The 19,181-nt window shown below is 45.0% G+C and overlaps 1 protein-coding gene across 1 annotated transcript in view; it reads right to left on the reverse strand.

Annotated features, from left to right (window-relative positions):
• Positions 1-19,181, reverse strand: part of ATM (ATM serine/threonine kinase) — a 1,319,133-nt gene that overhangs the window by 593,235 nt on the left and 706,717 nt on the right. The window contains exon 33 of the mRNA XM_069202321.1: positions 5,865-5,960. Coding sequence (XP_069058422.1) covers positions 5,865-5,960 — 96 coding nt within the window. The remainder of the gene's footprint in view (positions 1-5,864; positions 5,961-19,181) is intronic.

A 19,181-nucleotide genomic window follows, 5' to 3' on the forward strand; every position in this document is an offset into this window, starting at 1 on the left:
GCTATGCCCTCACCTGCGGTATAGTGCACCCTGCCCTAGGGCTTTAAGGCCTGCTAGAGGGGTGACTTACCTATGCCACAGGCAGTATTTTGGGCGCATGGCATCCTGAGGGGGATGCCATGTCGACTTTGCCTTTTTCTCCCCACCAACACACACAATCTGTAATGGCAGTGTACATGTGTTAAGTGAGGGGTCCCTTAGGGTGGCACAACATATGCTGCAGCCCTTGGGGACCTTCCCTGGTCACAGGGCCGCTGGTACCACTGGTACCTTTTACAAGGGACTTATCTGTGTGCCAGGGGTGTGCCAGTAGTGGAAACAATGGTACATTTTTAGTGAAAGAACACTGGTGCTGGGGCCTGGTTAGCAGGGTCCCAGCACACTTCTCTGTCAAGTCTGCATTAATATCACGCAAAAAGTGGGGGGTAACTGCAACAGAGAGCCATTTTCCTACACCCCCTGACCGTGTCTGCCCAGGACGAAGGTATCCGATGCTTGAAGAGACGCACTGTACCTGCAGCCCCTATGCCCGTGAGAAACCGCCCACCGGTGCAGCAGTGACCAGCAGGCAGCCCTCACCCTTGCAGTCAGTGGCAGGCCCGAGAAGCCCCCCTCTGCCCTGCCTGCAACATCTGAGTGACCCCCGGATCCCTTCATTGAATCCTATTGAAAACCAGACGCCCTGTTTGCCCACTGCACCTGGCCACCCCTGTGCCGCTGAGTGTGTCTTTTGTGTGCCTACTTGGGCCCCCCCCAGTGCTCTACTAGACGTGCCTGGTCTGCTCCAGAGGACGTGGGTACTTAACTGCCAGCAGCCCGGAACCGGAGCATCCCCTGTCTCCATAAGCGCCCATGTTATTTTGGCTCCTCTTTGACCTCTGCACCTGACTGGCCCTGTGGTGCTGGTGCTGGGTGTTTGGGGTTGACTTGAACCCCCAATGGTGTGCTACCTATGCCCCGGAGACTGAACTTGTAAGTGCTTTTCTTACCGTATTAACCAAATTGTACTTACTTCCCCCAGGAACTGCTGAACTTTGCACTGTGTCCACTTTTAAAATAGCTTATTGTGTACATTACTGTTTTGGTTCAAAGTTCTAATTATACCTATGCAAAGTACCTTACATTTAATGTACTTACCTGCATTTTGAATCTTGTGGTTCTAAAATAAATTAAGAAAATTATATTTTTCTATATAAAAACCTATTGGCCTAGAGTTAAGTGATTGAATGTGGGTTCTCACTTATTGCTTGTGTGTGTGCAACAAATGCTTAACACTACCCTCTGATAAGCCTAACTGCTCGACCATACTACCACAAATAGAGCATTAGTATTATCTATTATTGCCTCTGTCAAGCCTCTTGGGGAACCCCTGGACTCTGCGCACACTATATCTCATTTTGATATAGTATGTACAGAACCAGCTTTCTACAGAAGCCCATTGTTGCCACTTCTATTCTCCCTTGCCATTGACCCTCCAGCAGAACTCTTTCGCTGGGAGAGGAAGGGCTTTGGAGTGATGATAGAAGCCAGGGAACATATAATATTTCTATATGCAGATAACCTTCTGTTACATCACTACGATGGCACGACAGCAGGCACGAACATAAGGAATGAGCAACATTCTCTAGCCTCCGAGTCAATAGGTCAAAAACATGTCTATTCCCTACTATTCCCTATGACATCAGTTTCCCAGAGGCCTGGGAATATACCACAGGGTCTGACGTGGTCACAGACAGCTTTCTGGTATCTAGAGATTCAAGTGTTCCACTGCTTGGAAGACCTACGGTAGGGTAACCTGGGGTATGCACTTGGGTCTGTTAAATCTTGCGTCCCATTTTGGCGCTCTCTGAAGCTACTCTTTACGGCTTAAATCTCGATGTCCAAAATGGTCATGTTGCCAAAATTAATATATTTATCTGTTAATCTATTGGTAAAGGTGCAGAGTTTATGGTTTAAACAATTAGACACACTTCTTAGGGACTTGATATGAGAGAGCAGTTGGCACAGGGTTTCTTTGGAGAGCCTATGATGCCCCCCGAGAAGAGGGAGGCGTGGGGGCCTCCGATTTTGGATTGTACTTCCTGGTGGCGCAACTTTAGTGGATAACTCAGTGGCATTATGGAGCACTTCAGGAGGAACTGGGACTCATGGGATTGTCCGACCACCAAGGCCACTCTGCTGGCAAAGCTGCTCTGCTGAAAGGTGGAGATCACACGGCCGAGTGTACTGCTGGCTGTGGCCCTGAAATGTTTGAGACAATGCGTGCAGAGGACTGCAGGGACACCCCTTTATGCCACAGTGCTCCACATGGAGACCTGGTCTCTTTCACAGATGAGCAACTGGCTGCCTGGACAGCGCTGGATTAGTGACAGTAGCAGACTGTTATCAGCTGGGCAAATTGATAGCTGTGGAGGACGTAGCAGCACACTATGAACTATCCTGTGTCAATTCTTAATATATGAAGCGCTAGTGCAAACTTTTAGAGACGTGGTCGGTGGCCGGGAAGAGCTGGAGACGCATGTGGTGATACAGCTACTTATATGAATGGGCAGTGCAAAACATCTGGTCAAATGGATCAACAAGGCACTGTCAGGTATGGGACGAAAAACAGTGGTGGCCACCAGAAGCTGATGTGACATGCTTCTGAGGCAACAAACCACAGACAAAGAGTGGTGTAAAATACTGGCTTACCCCATGAGAATCTCTAGAAATATGAGGCTGATATACATCCAATTGAACTATGTTCATATGACGTATTTGGCACCACACAGACTCCAAAACATCCCTGGAGGGGAGCACAGGACCTGCTCCAGGTGTGCTTTACTCAGAATAATCCATGGAGGGGAGCCCAGGACCTGCTCCAGCTGTGCCTTCCCGGATACAGACTTCTGTCATATGACCTGAAGCTGACCCCATCTGTGGCCCTACTGGGAAATGGTGATACAGAATGCTGTGGGCCGCAGCATAGACTGCAATTTGCCTTCAGGGTTTTTTCTCCAGATCCCAGACAAGGAAAGTGGGCTCTAAATTCATAGACCTAGCATTGGCTCTGGCCAAGAAATGTGTAGCACTGACTTGGAAATCTGCTGCGACCCTGAGGGTAGCGACTTGGATAAGAGATATTACAGTCTGGGCTACAGCAGAGGAGAGGAGAGGATCCTAATTAGAGAGGATAACCGTGGCATATATAGATGCCCGACTGCAGGCCTGTGGACTAAAATACTGGAATCATGGGCACACTCGAAGGAGAATACAGGGAGTGAGGGGGACGACCCAGGCTGCAGAAAAAGGGAAACCAGTTCTCCAGGGATACAGAGCGCAAACTTGATATCCACTGACCAAGAGGAACTGGATGCAACATCAGACAGTGATACTTTTCCCCCCTTTGGTGTCACAATTGCAACCAACTAAAAGTTTAATCCCCTGTTTCCCCGGCCCATTACACTCCCCCCCCCCCCTACCAGACACTTATCCTTGGACAGAAAAATGGTGGGGTACCTTGTTGTTGCCCCCCCCCTCCAAAACCATAGGCCACTAAGTGACCCCCTGCATTATTCATTTTGAGACTCCGTGATAATGCTTCACAGGTATCGGTACCAGACCCCTGAGACAGTGAGTTATATTTAATGACTTTTCTTATTTATAAATTTCTCCCTCATCGAAGTTACTGGACAATATCATGTGTAACATGAAGGTCTGGATGTACAGTAGACACTTACAGCACCTCATAGACAGGCGTAGTTGGTCAGACAATATTGATGCAGAAACAAGAGCTAATGGAATGCAGAATACCTTACATATTCTACGGGTGGCAACCCATGGCAGGCTGCCTGGCTGCTAGCGCTAAAAAGTTTATGTAATATCAATTATGACCAACAGCATACACAGGAGGGGTTAAATGCGTTAGCTGCTCAAATTATAAATGTTGGTAATATCCATTTCCAGCCACCACCACGCTCGGTTCTCACTAATATGACCAGCACATTGATATGTCTCTGTATTCCTGGTTTGCATATCATAAATGCCAATAAATGGAAACATCACTTACAACGCGGTAAATGCAATGAGATGCAAGTAAGGGCACTTTTAGGTTTTAGTGTGGGTATGTGTTTTGGGGTGGTAAGGACATTTTTAGGTTTTAGGGTGGGTATGAGTTTTTGGGTGGTAAGGGCATTTTGAGGCTTTAGGGTGGGTATGGACTTTGGGGTGGTAAGGTTTTTTTTTTTTTTAGGTTTTAGGGTGGGCATGTCAACATCAATTCTTGTGGATTATTCCTTATTGAGATGAGTGACTTCTGTACACATGGATTGAAGAGGTCCTTTTGAAGAGCACTCCATATAAATGTTTTACCATAATTTGTATATATTGTAGATAACACTTGGCACCTTCTTTATCTCACTAATCATGTTTCACTGAGCCATTATCCTAAGAGCAGCTGAATATGGTGATTCATGTTTATAATTAAATATAATGATACTCAAATCAATTCTTTCAACTTTGCAGGTTAACAAGGTTTTTAAATTCTTGCCGTGGGAGTTAAAGTCTACACTTCTTCTCTGGGGCCAGAAACTTCTTGCTAGATTTGCATACCCGGGTCCTGGGGTTACTGGGTTTGGCCTCATTTTCTTTCAGTCTTTAAAGTAGGCACTGAGAAGAACCTCTCCAACCTTGCGATACATATTTTCTCTGTTGTGCTTGAGAGGATTCACAGCTAACATTTACAAGGTTATTTAATCAAATTCTAGCAGTACTCTCCCTTCTTATATTAAGGCCAGTGATCATGGTAAAGAATTAGATTTACCAGCATGACAAAATATTTAGAAAAGTGTGCAAAACAGAAAATGATCCTTGATGATGTTGATTAGTCGGTATGTGGTTCCAGAATAGTTGATGAAATTTGAAAGTGCCTGCACTTACAAGTGTGCACGTTTTGTGAAAATGTGCTAGGCGAAGTAGATTGGCAAATTTTGATAAGCCCAATGGCTTATTCTCATTTGGAACACTTTCCGTGATTATGCACGAGAAAGTACTAAAACCTTCACTGTGACTTACAGATGCATAGCAAAGGGCTAGCTGGAGCAATATTGGCTATGGACTCTGTATTGTGGAAGACAGCCAACCTGATTGGAGGATCCCAATTTTCTTCCAGCAGAACATTACCTTGCTATTACCTATTAGGGCTTGATTTGAATATGTAAAATAAGCATAATACGTTTGTGTTTTTTTTTCTTGTTCTCTTCAGACATAAAAGGGGCAAACAATGCTAAGAATTAAAAAAATACCATTGCAATACTTCAGAATACTGAACACAGAAATGAGAGGAAGAAAGACAGATTAGCAATGCTATAAATGTAGGCTAATTCAAATAAAAATGTCTGCACATCAAAACACGCAAAGTAGAGGAACCAAATGTCAGGAGTGAGCACATCTCAAGATATACTTAGTAATTCGTTTTTCTAAAGATAATGAACATCATCTCTGGCTCCACTTAGTGAAATAAGTATAAAAAATGTATAATAAGAGATATTTCAAAATGTTTGCAACATAATTATGGTGTTTACATAGCAATAACATGTAGCCAAGTTCATATAATTTAAAATGTTTAAAATGAACTGATTGAACTGACTTCAGTTGGTGGGTTCTAGAAAAACACAGTATGGGACAACGTAATAGTGACAGGGAATGGATGCAAAGGTATGTGCAATGAAGATCATATCCATGTTCTGGATAAAATTCCTGAACAAATAATGAAACCGTTACAAAGTAATACACTAACAGTGGCATGGGAAATAGCTCCACGTAAAACTTGGGACTTCCACGTAAAAAATGAGTAATAATGCGTGCCATGTCCATTGAGGCCTTACCAAGTACTTCCTTCCCTCCTGTGTTGTTAACTGCAGTCTTGGACAGCTGTAACAGGCTCACGACCAATTTTACTACCACACTGTCCTGTGGGTTATCTGAAAGTTGAAGAAAGAAAAACAGTAACTATCCCAGATAAGAAAAAACGATGCGTGTCTGATTTTTTATATGAAAGTTCAAATCTTAAAAATACAAAAAAAGTTACTCACTTGGTGTACTGCCATTTGGTAAATTTTGTTTTGACCAATGACTTTGTGTTTCACCACTGCGCATATTAGTTGCTCAATGTTCACATTGTATGTTTTGTTCAGTTTAGCCGCCTATGGGCTTTGACATTGCATTAGCCATTACTTTCTGTATTCAGTTTAGCCGCCTATGGGCTTTGACATGATATTATACATTGCATTTTGTATTCAGCTCAGCTGCCTATTGGCTTTGACATGACACTAGACATTGCATTTGATATTTAGGTTAGCTGCCTATTGCCTTTAACATGACATTGCATTTGATACTTAGGTTAGCTGCCTATTGCCTTTAACGTGGAGTTAGACATTGCAGTTGAGAATCCAAGCTGTATTTTTCCAAGCTGTGTTTTTGCACAAGATGAACCAAGATGTTTTGTTCTCACAGTAGACTAGACCTGATAAGAGAGAGTACATGGGTGTTTTTCTCTCCGCTTGAGCTTGGGAACAGGAGTAGTCTTGGAGACCTGGCCAGTCTCCAAAAGGCTTGCTCAGTTTTCCAGGTCTGAGAGGAGGGGGCACACCTTTGTAACGAATGTAACAGGCTGCAGAGAGTCAGATTCGAATCTGCCGGACCTCGTGCTGGAGCTTGGCGCCAGCTGACAGCAATCCTGTGTGGGTAGATGAATCTCTTTCTCGCGGCTGACAGGGGTCATCAGCTTGCAGACCTTAGAAAGATGAAGCTGTAGATAGTTTCCCACACGGTGAAGTATTTGTTTTGCTTTGCATTCAATATCATATAAATATAACCTGCTGTGTATATTGCAAACTGATATATTTTGTTTGATTAACGCGGACTTGAAAGCTACTAATTCGTCATACATAAAAATTGGGGTTGGGGAAGAATTAACAACAATAAAAGTCTTCTTTGACCTCAGAAGTGCATTTCTGGTGTGTTATGTTAGTGCTTAGAAACTAGATAAGAGGAAAGCACTACACTTGGAAGTACAGATTCCCCAGTAATAGTATTGTTGCTTTGAATTGCAGACTTTAAATTATTCACCATGGCCAAACTGTAAGCCATAGAAAAATGTTATATACAGAAACGGTAATAACACATATATAATTAAAAAACTGCCTTTGCCATTGGTATCATCTGTAGCAGGAGTGTGCAATAATGTAGCTATCTTCTCATGGAGAAGATTAATCCCCTCATGAATTTATTAAAGATACCATTGTTTGAGAACTGGAAGCAGAACTAGATCACTTTTCTTTTTCTATTAGAAGGGCGCACAGAAAACATAGTAAAGGCTCACCTTTATAAATTAAAAATAAAAAGTTCCAGAATATTCACATTGGCCTCAACGTTAGGTTGCATGTGTAATCATGCGTGCTCCATTAACGTAATGCACATTGACTATATGCATCCTTGTAGATGTCAAAAAGTAGTACAACAGCAAGGAGAGGCGCCATAGCCACCAATCTTCTTGTGGAATGGGCAGAGATTCTGCAAATGGTCTGCCTGTTTCGCTATGGCATAAAGCTAGACACACCATATTAAGCAAGGGATTCCTTGCTTTGATATGGCCTGCCCGTTGTTGGAGTGACAAAAAGGAGCCACACAAATTATATGACTTAAAAAATATCCTAGTTCTCTTGATTCACAAGAATAAATTACTTATTCCAGTACTGCTGTCTTTTGCAGATTCAAATGCTATCTGAAAATTCCTGCATGTGAAGCTTGTAATCCTCATATAACATTCAATGGCACTGTGTAGGAAGCTGGTTCTGTATATACTATCTCAAAGTGAGAGATAGTGTGCACAGAGACCAGGGGTTCCCCATGAGGCTTGACAGAGGCAATAATGAACAAGTTACTTACCTTCGGTAACAAATTATCTGGTAGAGACTCTATCTAGTTGCAAATTCCTTACCTTAGAACTCCCTGGCGTCCGCTTCAAATCCGTAATGTTTTCTGCTGAGCAGTACCCTGCACGCGCCGTTGGGTGGTTTCGTTGGGATCCGTGTGTACCATCCAGCTCAGCGTGGCATTGTCAGCGTCGTTGGAGCCGTCTAGGACATCACGGTTGTCTATATAGACGCCACCTCGGCATGTGTACGTCAGTTCTTTTCCCACAACTTTCCACACCAGAAACGCAGAGTCATGGAAGAACAAACAGTATTTAGTTTAGCTTTTTCACTTGACTGTTAGAAGAAAAAATACATGCCTTTAAGAGAGGCAAAAATACTAAAAACCTATATTATATACACATACATATATATATATATATATACACATACATATATATATATATATATATATATATATATATATATATATATATATATATATATATATCCGCAGAGCGGAGAGGCTGGGGTGGATGTAAGGAATCTGCAGCTAGAGCCTCTACCAGATAATTTGTTACCGAAGGTAAGTAACTTGTTCATCTGATACAGACTTCTAGCTGTAGATTCCTTACCTTAGAATAGATACCCAAGCTATAACTCCTGGCAGTGTGTCTTAAGGATATATTTTATACCAGGAAGTCCTGCATGACTGAGCGGCAAAATGCCCCTTCATTCTCATTTGGCTATCCAGGCAGTAGTGTCTGGCAAACGTGTGCAAGGAAGCCCACGTTGCCGCTTGGCAGATGTCAAGCACTTGCACGCCACGAGCTAACGCAGTGGTAGCAGCTTTCCCTCTGGTAGACTGAGTTCTCCAATACTCTGGAGGCTGCTTCTTGGCCAAAGCATAGCATATCTTTATACAAAGAACGACCCAGCATGAAATGGACCGTTTCTGTACTGCCCGACCCTTCATTGCACCAACGTACCCCACAAAGAGTTGGTAGTCCACCCGGAACTCTTTTGTGCGGTCAAGGTAGAACGATAACGCTCTTTTTGGGTCCAGCCGATGGAGACGCTCCTCTTCTTTAGAGGGATGCGGTGGGGCAAAGAAGGTGGGCAGGGTGATATTTTGACCCAGATGGAAAGGGGTCACCACCTTGGGGAGGAAAGAGGCACGAGTTCTTAATACTACCTTGTCAGGATATATCATGAGATACAGTGGTTTTGAAGATAAAGCCTGCAGCTCACTCACTCTCCTGGCAGATGTAATTGCCACCAAAAAGGCTGTTTCAATAGAGAGCAGCCGGAGAGGACAGTTATGTAAGGGCTCAAAAGAAGCACACATTATGAAGGTAAGAACAAGATTAAGATACCACTGGTGAATGACAAAAGGTACAGGTGGAAACAAATGCACAAGCCCTTTCAAAAATCTTTGTACTATAGGAGACATAAACAAAGATGCTTGATCGGGCAAGTGTAGAAAAGCCGATAAGGCAGCAAGATAGCCCTTAAGAGTCCCTAAAGAGGGACCCTGTTGGGCAAGAAATAAAATAAACAGAAGGATATTAAATAGAGAAGAAGAAAGAGGATCAATAGACCTCTCTGTACAATATGAAACAAAACGTTTCCATCAGCAGGCATAAATCGACTTAGTAGATGCATGCCTGGCTGCCAGAATGACATCACAGACATCGGAAGGGAGGTCCTAAACCACCAACTGTCGCCGCTCCACCTCCATGCATGAAGCCGCCAAGTTGACAGGTTCGGGTGAAGAACCTTCCCCTGCTGTTGCAATAGAAGATCCTCCCGAAGAGGCAACCTGATTGGAGGACTGCTGCTCATTTTGAGAAGCTCTGGATACCAGACTCTCCGTGCCCAATCCAGAGCCACTAAGATTACTTGGACCCGGTCGTTCTTGATTTTCCTGAGAACTCTGGGAAGAACTGGTATGGGCGGAAAGGCGTACAGGAGGCTGAAACTCCACTCATGACGAAAAGCGTAGCCTAGCGACAGCCGCCTTGGAAACCCCAACATGCAAAACTGCTGATATTGCGCGTTCTCTACGGACGAGAACAGATCTAACCAAGAATCTCCCCACTGCTGAAAAAGTCCTTGCGCAACCTCCGGATGGAGATACCATTTGTGATCCGCTAAGCATTTTTGTCTGAGCTCGTCCGCCCTGGCATTCAGAGAACCTGCCATGTGTTGAACCACCAGGGCTATGCCCTGCTGTTCCAGCGATGTCCAGAGACGCAGAGCCTCTTGACAAAGGGTCCACGACCCCACACCGCCCTGCTTGTTTCAGTACCACATTGCAGTGGTGTTGTCCGTGAAAACCTGCACTACCTTCCCTTTCACAACAGAAAGAAATGCCTTTAATGCTAGTCGGATCGCCCAAAGCTCCAACAAGTTGATATGAAGCCCGGATTCCGCCGGAGACCAGTGACCTCTGATCTCCACCTCTCCCAGATGGCCACCCCACCCCAGAAGTGACGCATCTGTCACTACTGTGAGATCTGGTTGGGGAAGGGAGAGGAGTCTGCCTTTGACCCAATCGCAGTTCACTAACCACCACTGCAGATCCTTTGCAGTTCCCGCCGAGATCTGAACCACGTCGGTAAGATTCCTCTGATGCTGTGCCCACTGGAACTTCAGGTCCCACTGCAGAGCCCTCATATGCCATCTGGCATGCTTGACCAATAGGATGCAGGAAGCCATGAGTCCCAGCAGCCTCAGTCTGTCTCACCAAAATACATGTTAGTGGCCGAAACATCGGTATCATAACCTGAATATCCTGGACTCACTGTTCGGAAGGACAGGTCCAATACTGCACTGTGTCCAGAACAGCTCCGATGAAAGTGAGCTTCTGAGAAGGAATCAGGTGTGACTTCGGCACATTGATAGTGAACCCCAGCGGGTGCAGGAGGTTGGCCGTTGTCTGGAGATGGGTGAAGAGAGCCTGTGGTGTGGAAGCCTTCAACAGCCAATTGTCGAGGTAGGTGAACACTGAAATCCCTGACCTGCGCAAATGCGCTGCCACCACCGTCATCACCTTCATGAACACCTGAGGAGCACTGGTGAGACCGCAAGGGAGCACGGTAAACTGAAAGTGCTCGTGGTCCACCTTGAACTGCAGATAAAGCCTTTGGGCTGGCAGGATGGGGATATGAAAATACGGGTCCTGCAAGTCCAAGGCTACCATCCAGTCTCCTTGATCTAGGGCAGACAAGACCTGAGCAAGAGTGAGCATCTTAAATTTATCCTTCTTGAGGAAGAGATTGACGTCCCTTAAATCAAGGATAGGGCGAAGGCCCTTGTTCTTTTTGGGAATCAGAAGGTAGCTGGAATAACAACCACTGCCTACTTCTGACATCTGGACCCTTTCTATGGCTCCCTTGGCCAAGAGAGCCGTAACATTCTCGCGGAGCAAAACCAAATGGTCCTCCATCAGTCGTTTTTTTGTCAGAGAATAGAGGGAGGAAAAGAATGGAAGGGGAGGGACTAGCCCTTCTGTATGATCTGCAGAACCCATTTGTCTGTTGTGATGGAAAGCCAGTGAGAGAGATTAAATTGAATCTTCCCTCCAACTGGACTGATGTGGTCCTGCAGAACCACATTAGGAGGGCTTGGGCGCAGTGGAGGGGATCTGTGTGGTGGCAGCCCGCTAGCCAGACCCTCTGGGTCTGATGGTACCATGACCACGTCCTCTTCTGGGATGGTGTGAAGCCTGAGGATGGTGGCTAAATTGTGGTTGGCGTAATATCACGCCCCTTCCGAAGCCTTGAAAGGGGCGAAAGACAGACTGCTGTCATGTTGGCGCTGAAAGGCCCAAGGATCTGGCCATAGCTCAAGAACCCTTGAACCTCTCAAGCGCGGAGTCTGCCTTTTCACCAACAAGGCGAGAGCCATCAAAAGGCATGTCCAGCAAACTTGACTGGACACCCCCCGAAAAGCCAGTTGAACATAGCCAAGCGTGGCAACTAAGGACCACTGACGATGCAATCGCTCTGCCCAGCGAGTCGGTCGTGTCCAATCCACACCTGATCGTAAACTTGGCTGCATCTCTCCCATCCTTGACAGCCTGGGTGAGAGTGTCCCGTACGCCATCCGGGACCTGGGGCAGCACCTATGCCATCGTATGCCATAAAGTATGGGAAAACGGCCCGATAGGCAAGAGGTGTTTACTGACCCCAATGCCAGGCTGGAGGAAGAAATTTTTTTTCTTTCCAAGCTGATCCAGCCTCTTGGATTACCTATCCAGGGGAGCAGAAGGGAAGGAACCACGGGAAGTAGAGGCTTGGACCACCAAGCACTCCAGGGAGGGGTGTTGGATCACGAAACTAGGGTCGCTTGGAGCGGGTCTATGGGGGCGGCTGACTGTCCTATTTACAGGACCCCTTGTGCTGTGTTTGGATCATGTTCCCAGAAGGACGTTGGTTAGGGCCTCATTGAAGGGCAACATCGGCTCTGATGTAGTCACCCCGGCTGAAGCACCTCTGTCAGGAGATTCGTCCTCATTTGCACCATAGGCAAGTCAAGGTCCAAGACTTCAGCTGCCCTATGCACCACCATAGCATAAGAAGCTCCCTCCTCTGTAGCCACAGGAGGAGAGAGCATGCCAGTATCTGGAGATGTGTCCAGTCCACTGGCCTCCCCTAGATCCTCGTACCAGTCCTGTTCATACTCTAAAGGGTCCTCAGACCCCGTCCACTCCTCTCCTGTGCCTGACTGTTCAGAATAAGGCTCAGGCAATGATCTGGGGCGAATTGGCATCTACGTCTGAGTCGGCATCATACGACGTCACTCTGGATCATCCAGAATGAGGATGGGGCTACCACCAGTAGGCACTGGTGGTGGTGGAAGCGTAGACGTTGGATCTGGTGCCGGAGGAGGTTGACTGCGAGGGACCAGCGCCGGTCCGGATCAGTTAACAGATCCTGGGGTCCCCAACAGCACTGAGGCCGAAGCCGCCAACGTCGTACCCGATGGGGCCCCTGCTAACCCTGCGGGCCCAAAAACCCACCTGAGGATGCAGCTCACTCAAAAACAAGGTGGATGGCCTCGTAAAATTATTTTATTTGAGCTGGGGTCGCTCCGGTCCCCAGAAAAGGGGGAAGACGTGGAGTCGGCCCTGGCTCAGACTTCTTCTTGTGCCTCCTACCTGAGTGATCAGATGACCTCGAATGCGAGGAAGAGGACTTTTGGGCTCCAGAAGTAGTGCTGCGACCTCCTCCTACTGCGGGACCGTGAACTCCTTGGAGTCGCGCCTACCGAAGATGGCTGTCAAGGCGCAAGAAGCTTGAGGGATCTCTTCCTCAAGACCTTCGGAGCCATGGCCCAACAGTCGGAGCACGAAGTGGAGCCGTGATCCTTTTCGAGGAACCAAAGGCAGACTCAGTGCGAGTCCGCACCAACATGGTACGATGACATGCACCACATGGTTTGAACCCAGTCTTTCTCGAAGAAATGACTTAAAACAATCAAAAAGCGAAAACCCTTGACGTTCGTCGAAGAAAAGGGTAGATCTAATACGGATCTGCACTTAACCGGCGCGGAAGGAAAAGAACTGACGTACATGCACCGAGTTGGCATCTATATAGATAACCGTGACGTCATAGGTAGCTCCAACTACGCTGACGACGCCACGCGGAGCAGGACGACGCATGCAGATCCGAACGACGCCACCCGACGGCGCGCGCAGGGTACTGCTCAGCAAAGAAAATTCCGGATTCGAAGCCGACGCCAGGGAATTCTAAGGTAAGGGATCTGCAGCTAGAAGTCTCTATCAGATAGATAATACTAATGCTCTAGTTCTGGTAGTGTGGTCGAGCAGTTAGGCTTATCAGGGGGTAGTGTTAAGCATTTGTTGTACACACACAGGCAATAAATGAGAACACACACTCAATGACTTAACTCCAGGTCAATTGGTTTTTATATCGAAAAATATTATTTTCTTAATTTATTTTACAACCACATGAGCCAAATTACAGATAAGTACATTAAACGAAAGGTACTTTGCATAGGTATAGATAGAACTTTGAATCAAAGCAGTATTGTACACAGTTTGGCATAAAATGGCTATAAGCTATTTTAAAAGGGGACATTGTGCAAAATTCAACCGTTCCTGGGGGAGGTAAGTACAGGTTAGTTATTGAGGTAAGTAAAGCACTTACCACTTCAGTCTCCAGGGCATAGGCAGCACCACCAACACGGGGCCAGTCAGGTGCTGAGGTCAAAGAGGGGCCCAAATAACATAGGCGCCTATAGAGACAGAGGGCGCTCTGGTTCCAGTCTGCTAGCAGGTAAGTACCTGCGTCCTTGGGGAGCAGACCAGGGGGATTTTGTAGAGAACTGGGGGGGGTCCCAAGTAGGCACACAAAGTAAACCCTCAGCGGTACAGGGGCGGACCGATGCAGTGGGACAACAAGGCGTCGGGTTTGTGATAGAAATCAATGGAGGGACCCAGGGGTCACTCAGACTTTGCAGGCAGGGCACAGGGGGACTTCGGTGGCCAGCCACCAACTGGGCACTGGTGAGGTCCGCCTACTGGACACTGCTGCACCCGTGGTTGGTTCTTCACAGGCCTGAGGGCTGCGGGTGCAGTGCTTTTTCCAGGGGTTGGATTTCTTTTCACTGGGCAGTCGCGGTCAGGGGGCTCCTCAGGATTCCCTCTGCATGCGTTGCCGTGGGGGTGCAGGAGGTTGGCTCAGGGTGGACACGTCGTTGGAGTCGCTTGGGGGTCCTCTCTGCGTCGCTGGTTTCTCTGGACACGGGCCAGGGGTGTCGGGTGCAGAGTGGTGGGGACTCACGCTTCTGGAGTGAGGTGGGAGTCCCTTTAAAGATGGTCTATTCTTGCTTGTTTAGACAGGGCCGCTGTCCACTGGAGTTTCTTGGTCCTTTGTAATTGCAGGGCGGTTCTCTCAGTCGGCAGAAGTCGCTGCGCCCAGGATGTGTTGCTTTTGCAGGTTTGTTGAATAAGGTGACAGGCTGGTAGTGCTGGGGCCGAAGCAGTTGTTGTCTTCCTTCTTCTCTGCGGGTTATCAGGTCAGCAGTACTTTGTAGGTCGTCAGGAATCTTATTTCCTGGGTTCAGGGACGCTCCTAAATACAAAATTTAGGGGTGTGTTAGGGCTGGAGGGCAGTAGCCAATGGCTACTGTCCCTTAGGGTGGCTACACCATCCTTGTGCCTCCACCCTTTGGGGAGGGGGCCACATCCCTATTCCTATTGGGCTAAATAGGGGGTGGGGGCGGTGGACTTTTTTTTGGGGGGGGAGAGGGGGGGACTCCACTAGCTGGAGTGCCCTGGGGCACTTTAACACCAGGCTTGAGCGTTTGAGGCTCACTGCCAGGTGTTACAGTTCCTGCAGGGGGAGGTGTGAAGCACCTCCACCCAGGACAGGCTTTGTTCCTGGTCACAGAGTGCACAAAGGCACTCACCCCATGTGGCCAGAAACCGGTCTGGAAGTGGCAGGGTGGCAGAGACCAGTCAGCTTAGCACTAGCAGCTGGACTAGCATGCAGAGAGCATATCTAAGATGCCCTCTGTGTGCATTTCTCAATAAATCTCACACTGGCATCAGTGTGGATTTATTGTGCTGAGAAGTTTGATACAAAACTTCCCAGTATTCAGAGTAGCCATTATGGAACTGTGGAGTTCGTGTTTGACAAACTCCCAGACCATATACTCTTTATGGCTACCCTGCACTTACAATGTCTAAGAATTGACTTAGACACTGTAGGGCATAGTGCTCATGCAGCTATGCCCTCACCTGTGGTATAGTGCACACTGCCTTACGGCTGTAAGGCCTGCTAGAGGGGTGACTTACCTATGCCAGGGGAGTGCTATGTCGACTTAGTCTTTTTCTCCCCACCAGCACACACAGGTTGTGAGACAGTGTGCATGTGCTGAGAGAGGGGTACCCAGTGTGACATAATACATGCTGCAGCCCTTAGAGACCTTCCCTGGCCACAGGGCCCTCGGTGCCAGGGGTACCTTTTAAAAGGGATTTATCTGTGGGCTAGGGCTGTGCCAATTGTGTAGACAAATGTATAGTTTTAGGGAATGAACACTGGTGCTGGGACCTGGTTAGCAAGGTCCCAGCACACTTTCAATCAAACCTGGCATCAACAAAAGGCAAAAAGTTAGGGGGTAACCATGCCAACATTTTCCTACACACTGCCAATAACGTTGGTTTTAGTGTGCTACTGCCTGCAAACAGAGGCATGGACCATGCTTGTGCTTGCATGCGTGGAAAGGCCTTTTATTACCATTCGGAGAAATGGTCCACATAAGACGCAATTGTAGCACCAACAAGACATTCACTACACATGTCGATAAAGCCAAACAAAAATTCAGAAATCGAGGCTATGGAGAACATATCCTGACAAAAGCGGAAAAGCGAGTAGGATAACTAATAAGAAGCAATACGCTTGTTATGAATAATAGTAATAGTGACAAAAGAAGAAAGGAGCAGACCCTTGTGAGATTTGTTACCCAATTCTCTACATCAAGTAATGATATATATAAAGATCATTAGGAAGCATTGGCATTTACTATTGGAAATACCTAATATTCGTAATTGTATCTCCAAAAAACCACAGATAATCTATCGAAGGGGTAGAACCCTTAGGGATCACTTGTGCCCTAGTTATATTGCTACAAATAAATCATCTACGTGGCTACCTATGGGCCCACTAGGTTTCTTTATATGTCATGAGTGCAACATCTGTAGCTTGGGTATTGATAAGATCAAAAAGTTCTGCTACAATTCTCGTAAAAAAGCTATGAAATCAAACAGTTCATCAACTGTAAAACGAGATATGCTGTTTACATTGTAGGATGTGGATGTGGTAAAATCTATGTTGGCAGCACTATAAGGCCTCTCAAACTCGATATACAAGAACATGTCTGCGCAATTAAGAATAAAGACATTAGATATCCTCTGTCGCTGCATATGGTGGAACAACATACAGATGGCAATAAAATCTGGTTTCATGGGATTGATACGGTACCACCAAACAAAAGAGGGGGTGACAGAGAATTGACCCTGCGGCCCAGAGAGGCAGCATGGATATGCCGCCTACGCGCCAGGAGTATGGGCCACAATACAGATGAAGAATTCCATTATTTCCTTTAAATAGGCATCGCTTGTTAGGTCTCTGTTCTCTCTTTTTTCCCCTATTGGCTAATTTCTTTTTAGAATTTCACAATTTTAGGGTTTTCTGAATTGGATACTCACCCCCAATAGATGATGGGCCATAATTGTCATATAATCTATATACATTTAGTATAATTGACACCAGTTCAAAATGGCCGACGCCTTTATCCATTATGGCGAATATTTCAATGGTACTATGGTCGCTATAGCGACGGGTATGTTTCCTGTGTGTTATTCATCACAGATTATCTTTCTCTTCTTATCTTGTAGGGCTTTATTAAAATCGTTTTCAAGCCCCAACAATGTCTTATCTATATTCCTTGTTTTGCCACAATCTACGTTATTGATTACATCCTTCTAAGATGGCTGACACCCCATTTTAAAACAATCAGTTTTTCGTGGCTCTTCCTATGTCATGCTAATATAAAATGGCATAGTCTGTAAGCTTTATATTTTAGGGCTTTATTATAAGAATGTCTTAGGCTCCGTTGGTTCTCAGTATAGTTGACACCAGTTCAAAATGGCCGACGTATTTATGCGATATGAAGAGTAATTTTATAACATAATGGTCGCTATAGCAACTTATATGCATCTTGGGTCCTGTTTAGTATAGAGTATCAGTTTCTTTTTACCTTTTAGGGCTTTATCAAAACTCCTGTTAAGCACGTATAATGCTAAATGGATCCTATATATCTGTTTATAGAATGGATGACACCATTAAAAAATGGCCGATCTGTTTGCCTAAGATGGCGACTATTCTTATTCCAGAACGGTCACCATAGCAATGAGTATGCCACCTGTGTCAAATAATCTCGTTATCTAGATTGCCCAGGGTTTAAAAGCGGATGTCAAGCTGGGCTCAGTTTACTTTCTTTGCCGACCGGGACGGGCATGGCTGATCCCTTATGTTATGGGGTAAGCGGTTACTAATTGATTGCAATTTCACGTGCTTCATGGACCTTTCAGGCAGTATGATCGATGACTAGGCATTTAAATTTAAATATACTGCAAATGCCTTTTCTTTATAAATGTCATCCTGTGGAACGCTTTTTTCGTAGTATGCCTATTAATTTCCTCTCCCATTGGGATTGTTTTGTAGTAATAACACGAATTAATAGCATATTAATACATGTGTGGTAGAATTTATAAATATATGTTTTTGTCTAAGCATTTGTAGGTTTGTGGGGTTATGGTTTATGAGCTGTGGTTTTTTGTAAAATAGAAATAGCTATATTTATATATTTATTCTTAAAAGCTTTGGTTATTATCTTTAGGGTGCAATTTCTCGTGTTTTTTTTAAATTATATTATGGGCTCTTTTGGTGGTCTTTCTTTGTGGCATTTTTGACCACTTATGTACGGCTATTTGTTTATGGAGTTTGTTGACCTCCTTTTAAATTCTCCATCTTTTGAACATTTTGAAAATATTAAATGTATGTGTGGGTAGTCAATAATTTTGGTTGTTACTCGTTTCTCAATCCGTGGGATATTACATAGTGTTGTCATTCTTTTTAGTAATAATAGGTTGGACATTTAATTCCAATAATATGGAAAGACAATCAATTTAAAGACCATGCAAATATAAGGTATGATGTGTTTGATATCATATTTATTTCTCTATATATAAAAATGTATTATTATTATTTTTTCTTTTCAATAAATATATTGTTAAAAATTACAGAATGATGGCGATATTATAAAAATCTTTACAACTATGTAGATTATATCCTTTTTTTTTTTTAAAACCTGGTGTTTATATTTAGTTTTTTGTATTTTGTCTTTGTAAATATTAGTAATGAGTGTCATGTGATATATTAATATATATGTCTTCGACTATATGTGTGAATAACATTCTTGGTAGCATGTGTCCCTTGTCTTTTATGATTATGAGTTCTTTATGACCATAAGTATGTGTATTAGAGGTGATTTTTTAAATATATTTTTTGTATGTTTTTGTACATTTTCTTTTTGTTGTTAAATTATTTTTGTATTAATTGTGTCTTTTCTGTCCTGGTGTGATATATACATTCTTTTTGTGTTACATTTCAGCCCTGAAGAAGTCCTTTTGTGTAGGATGAAACGTGTTGGCTGATTGCTCGTTTGTTCAAGAAAAAGCAATAATAAAAAATG

This window comes from Pleurodeles waltl, chromosome 8 (genome assembly GCF_031143425.1).
Source record: "Pleurodeles waltl isolate 20211129_DDA chromosome 8, aPleWal1.hap1.20221129, whole genome shotgun sequence".
NCBI lineage: Eukaryota > Metazoa > Chordata > Amphibia > Caudata > Salamandridae > Pleurodeles > Pleurodeles waltl.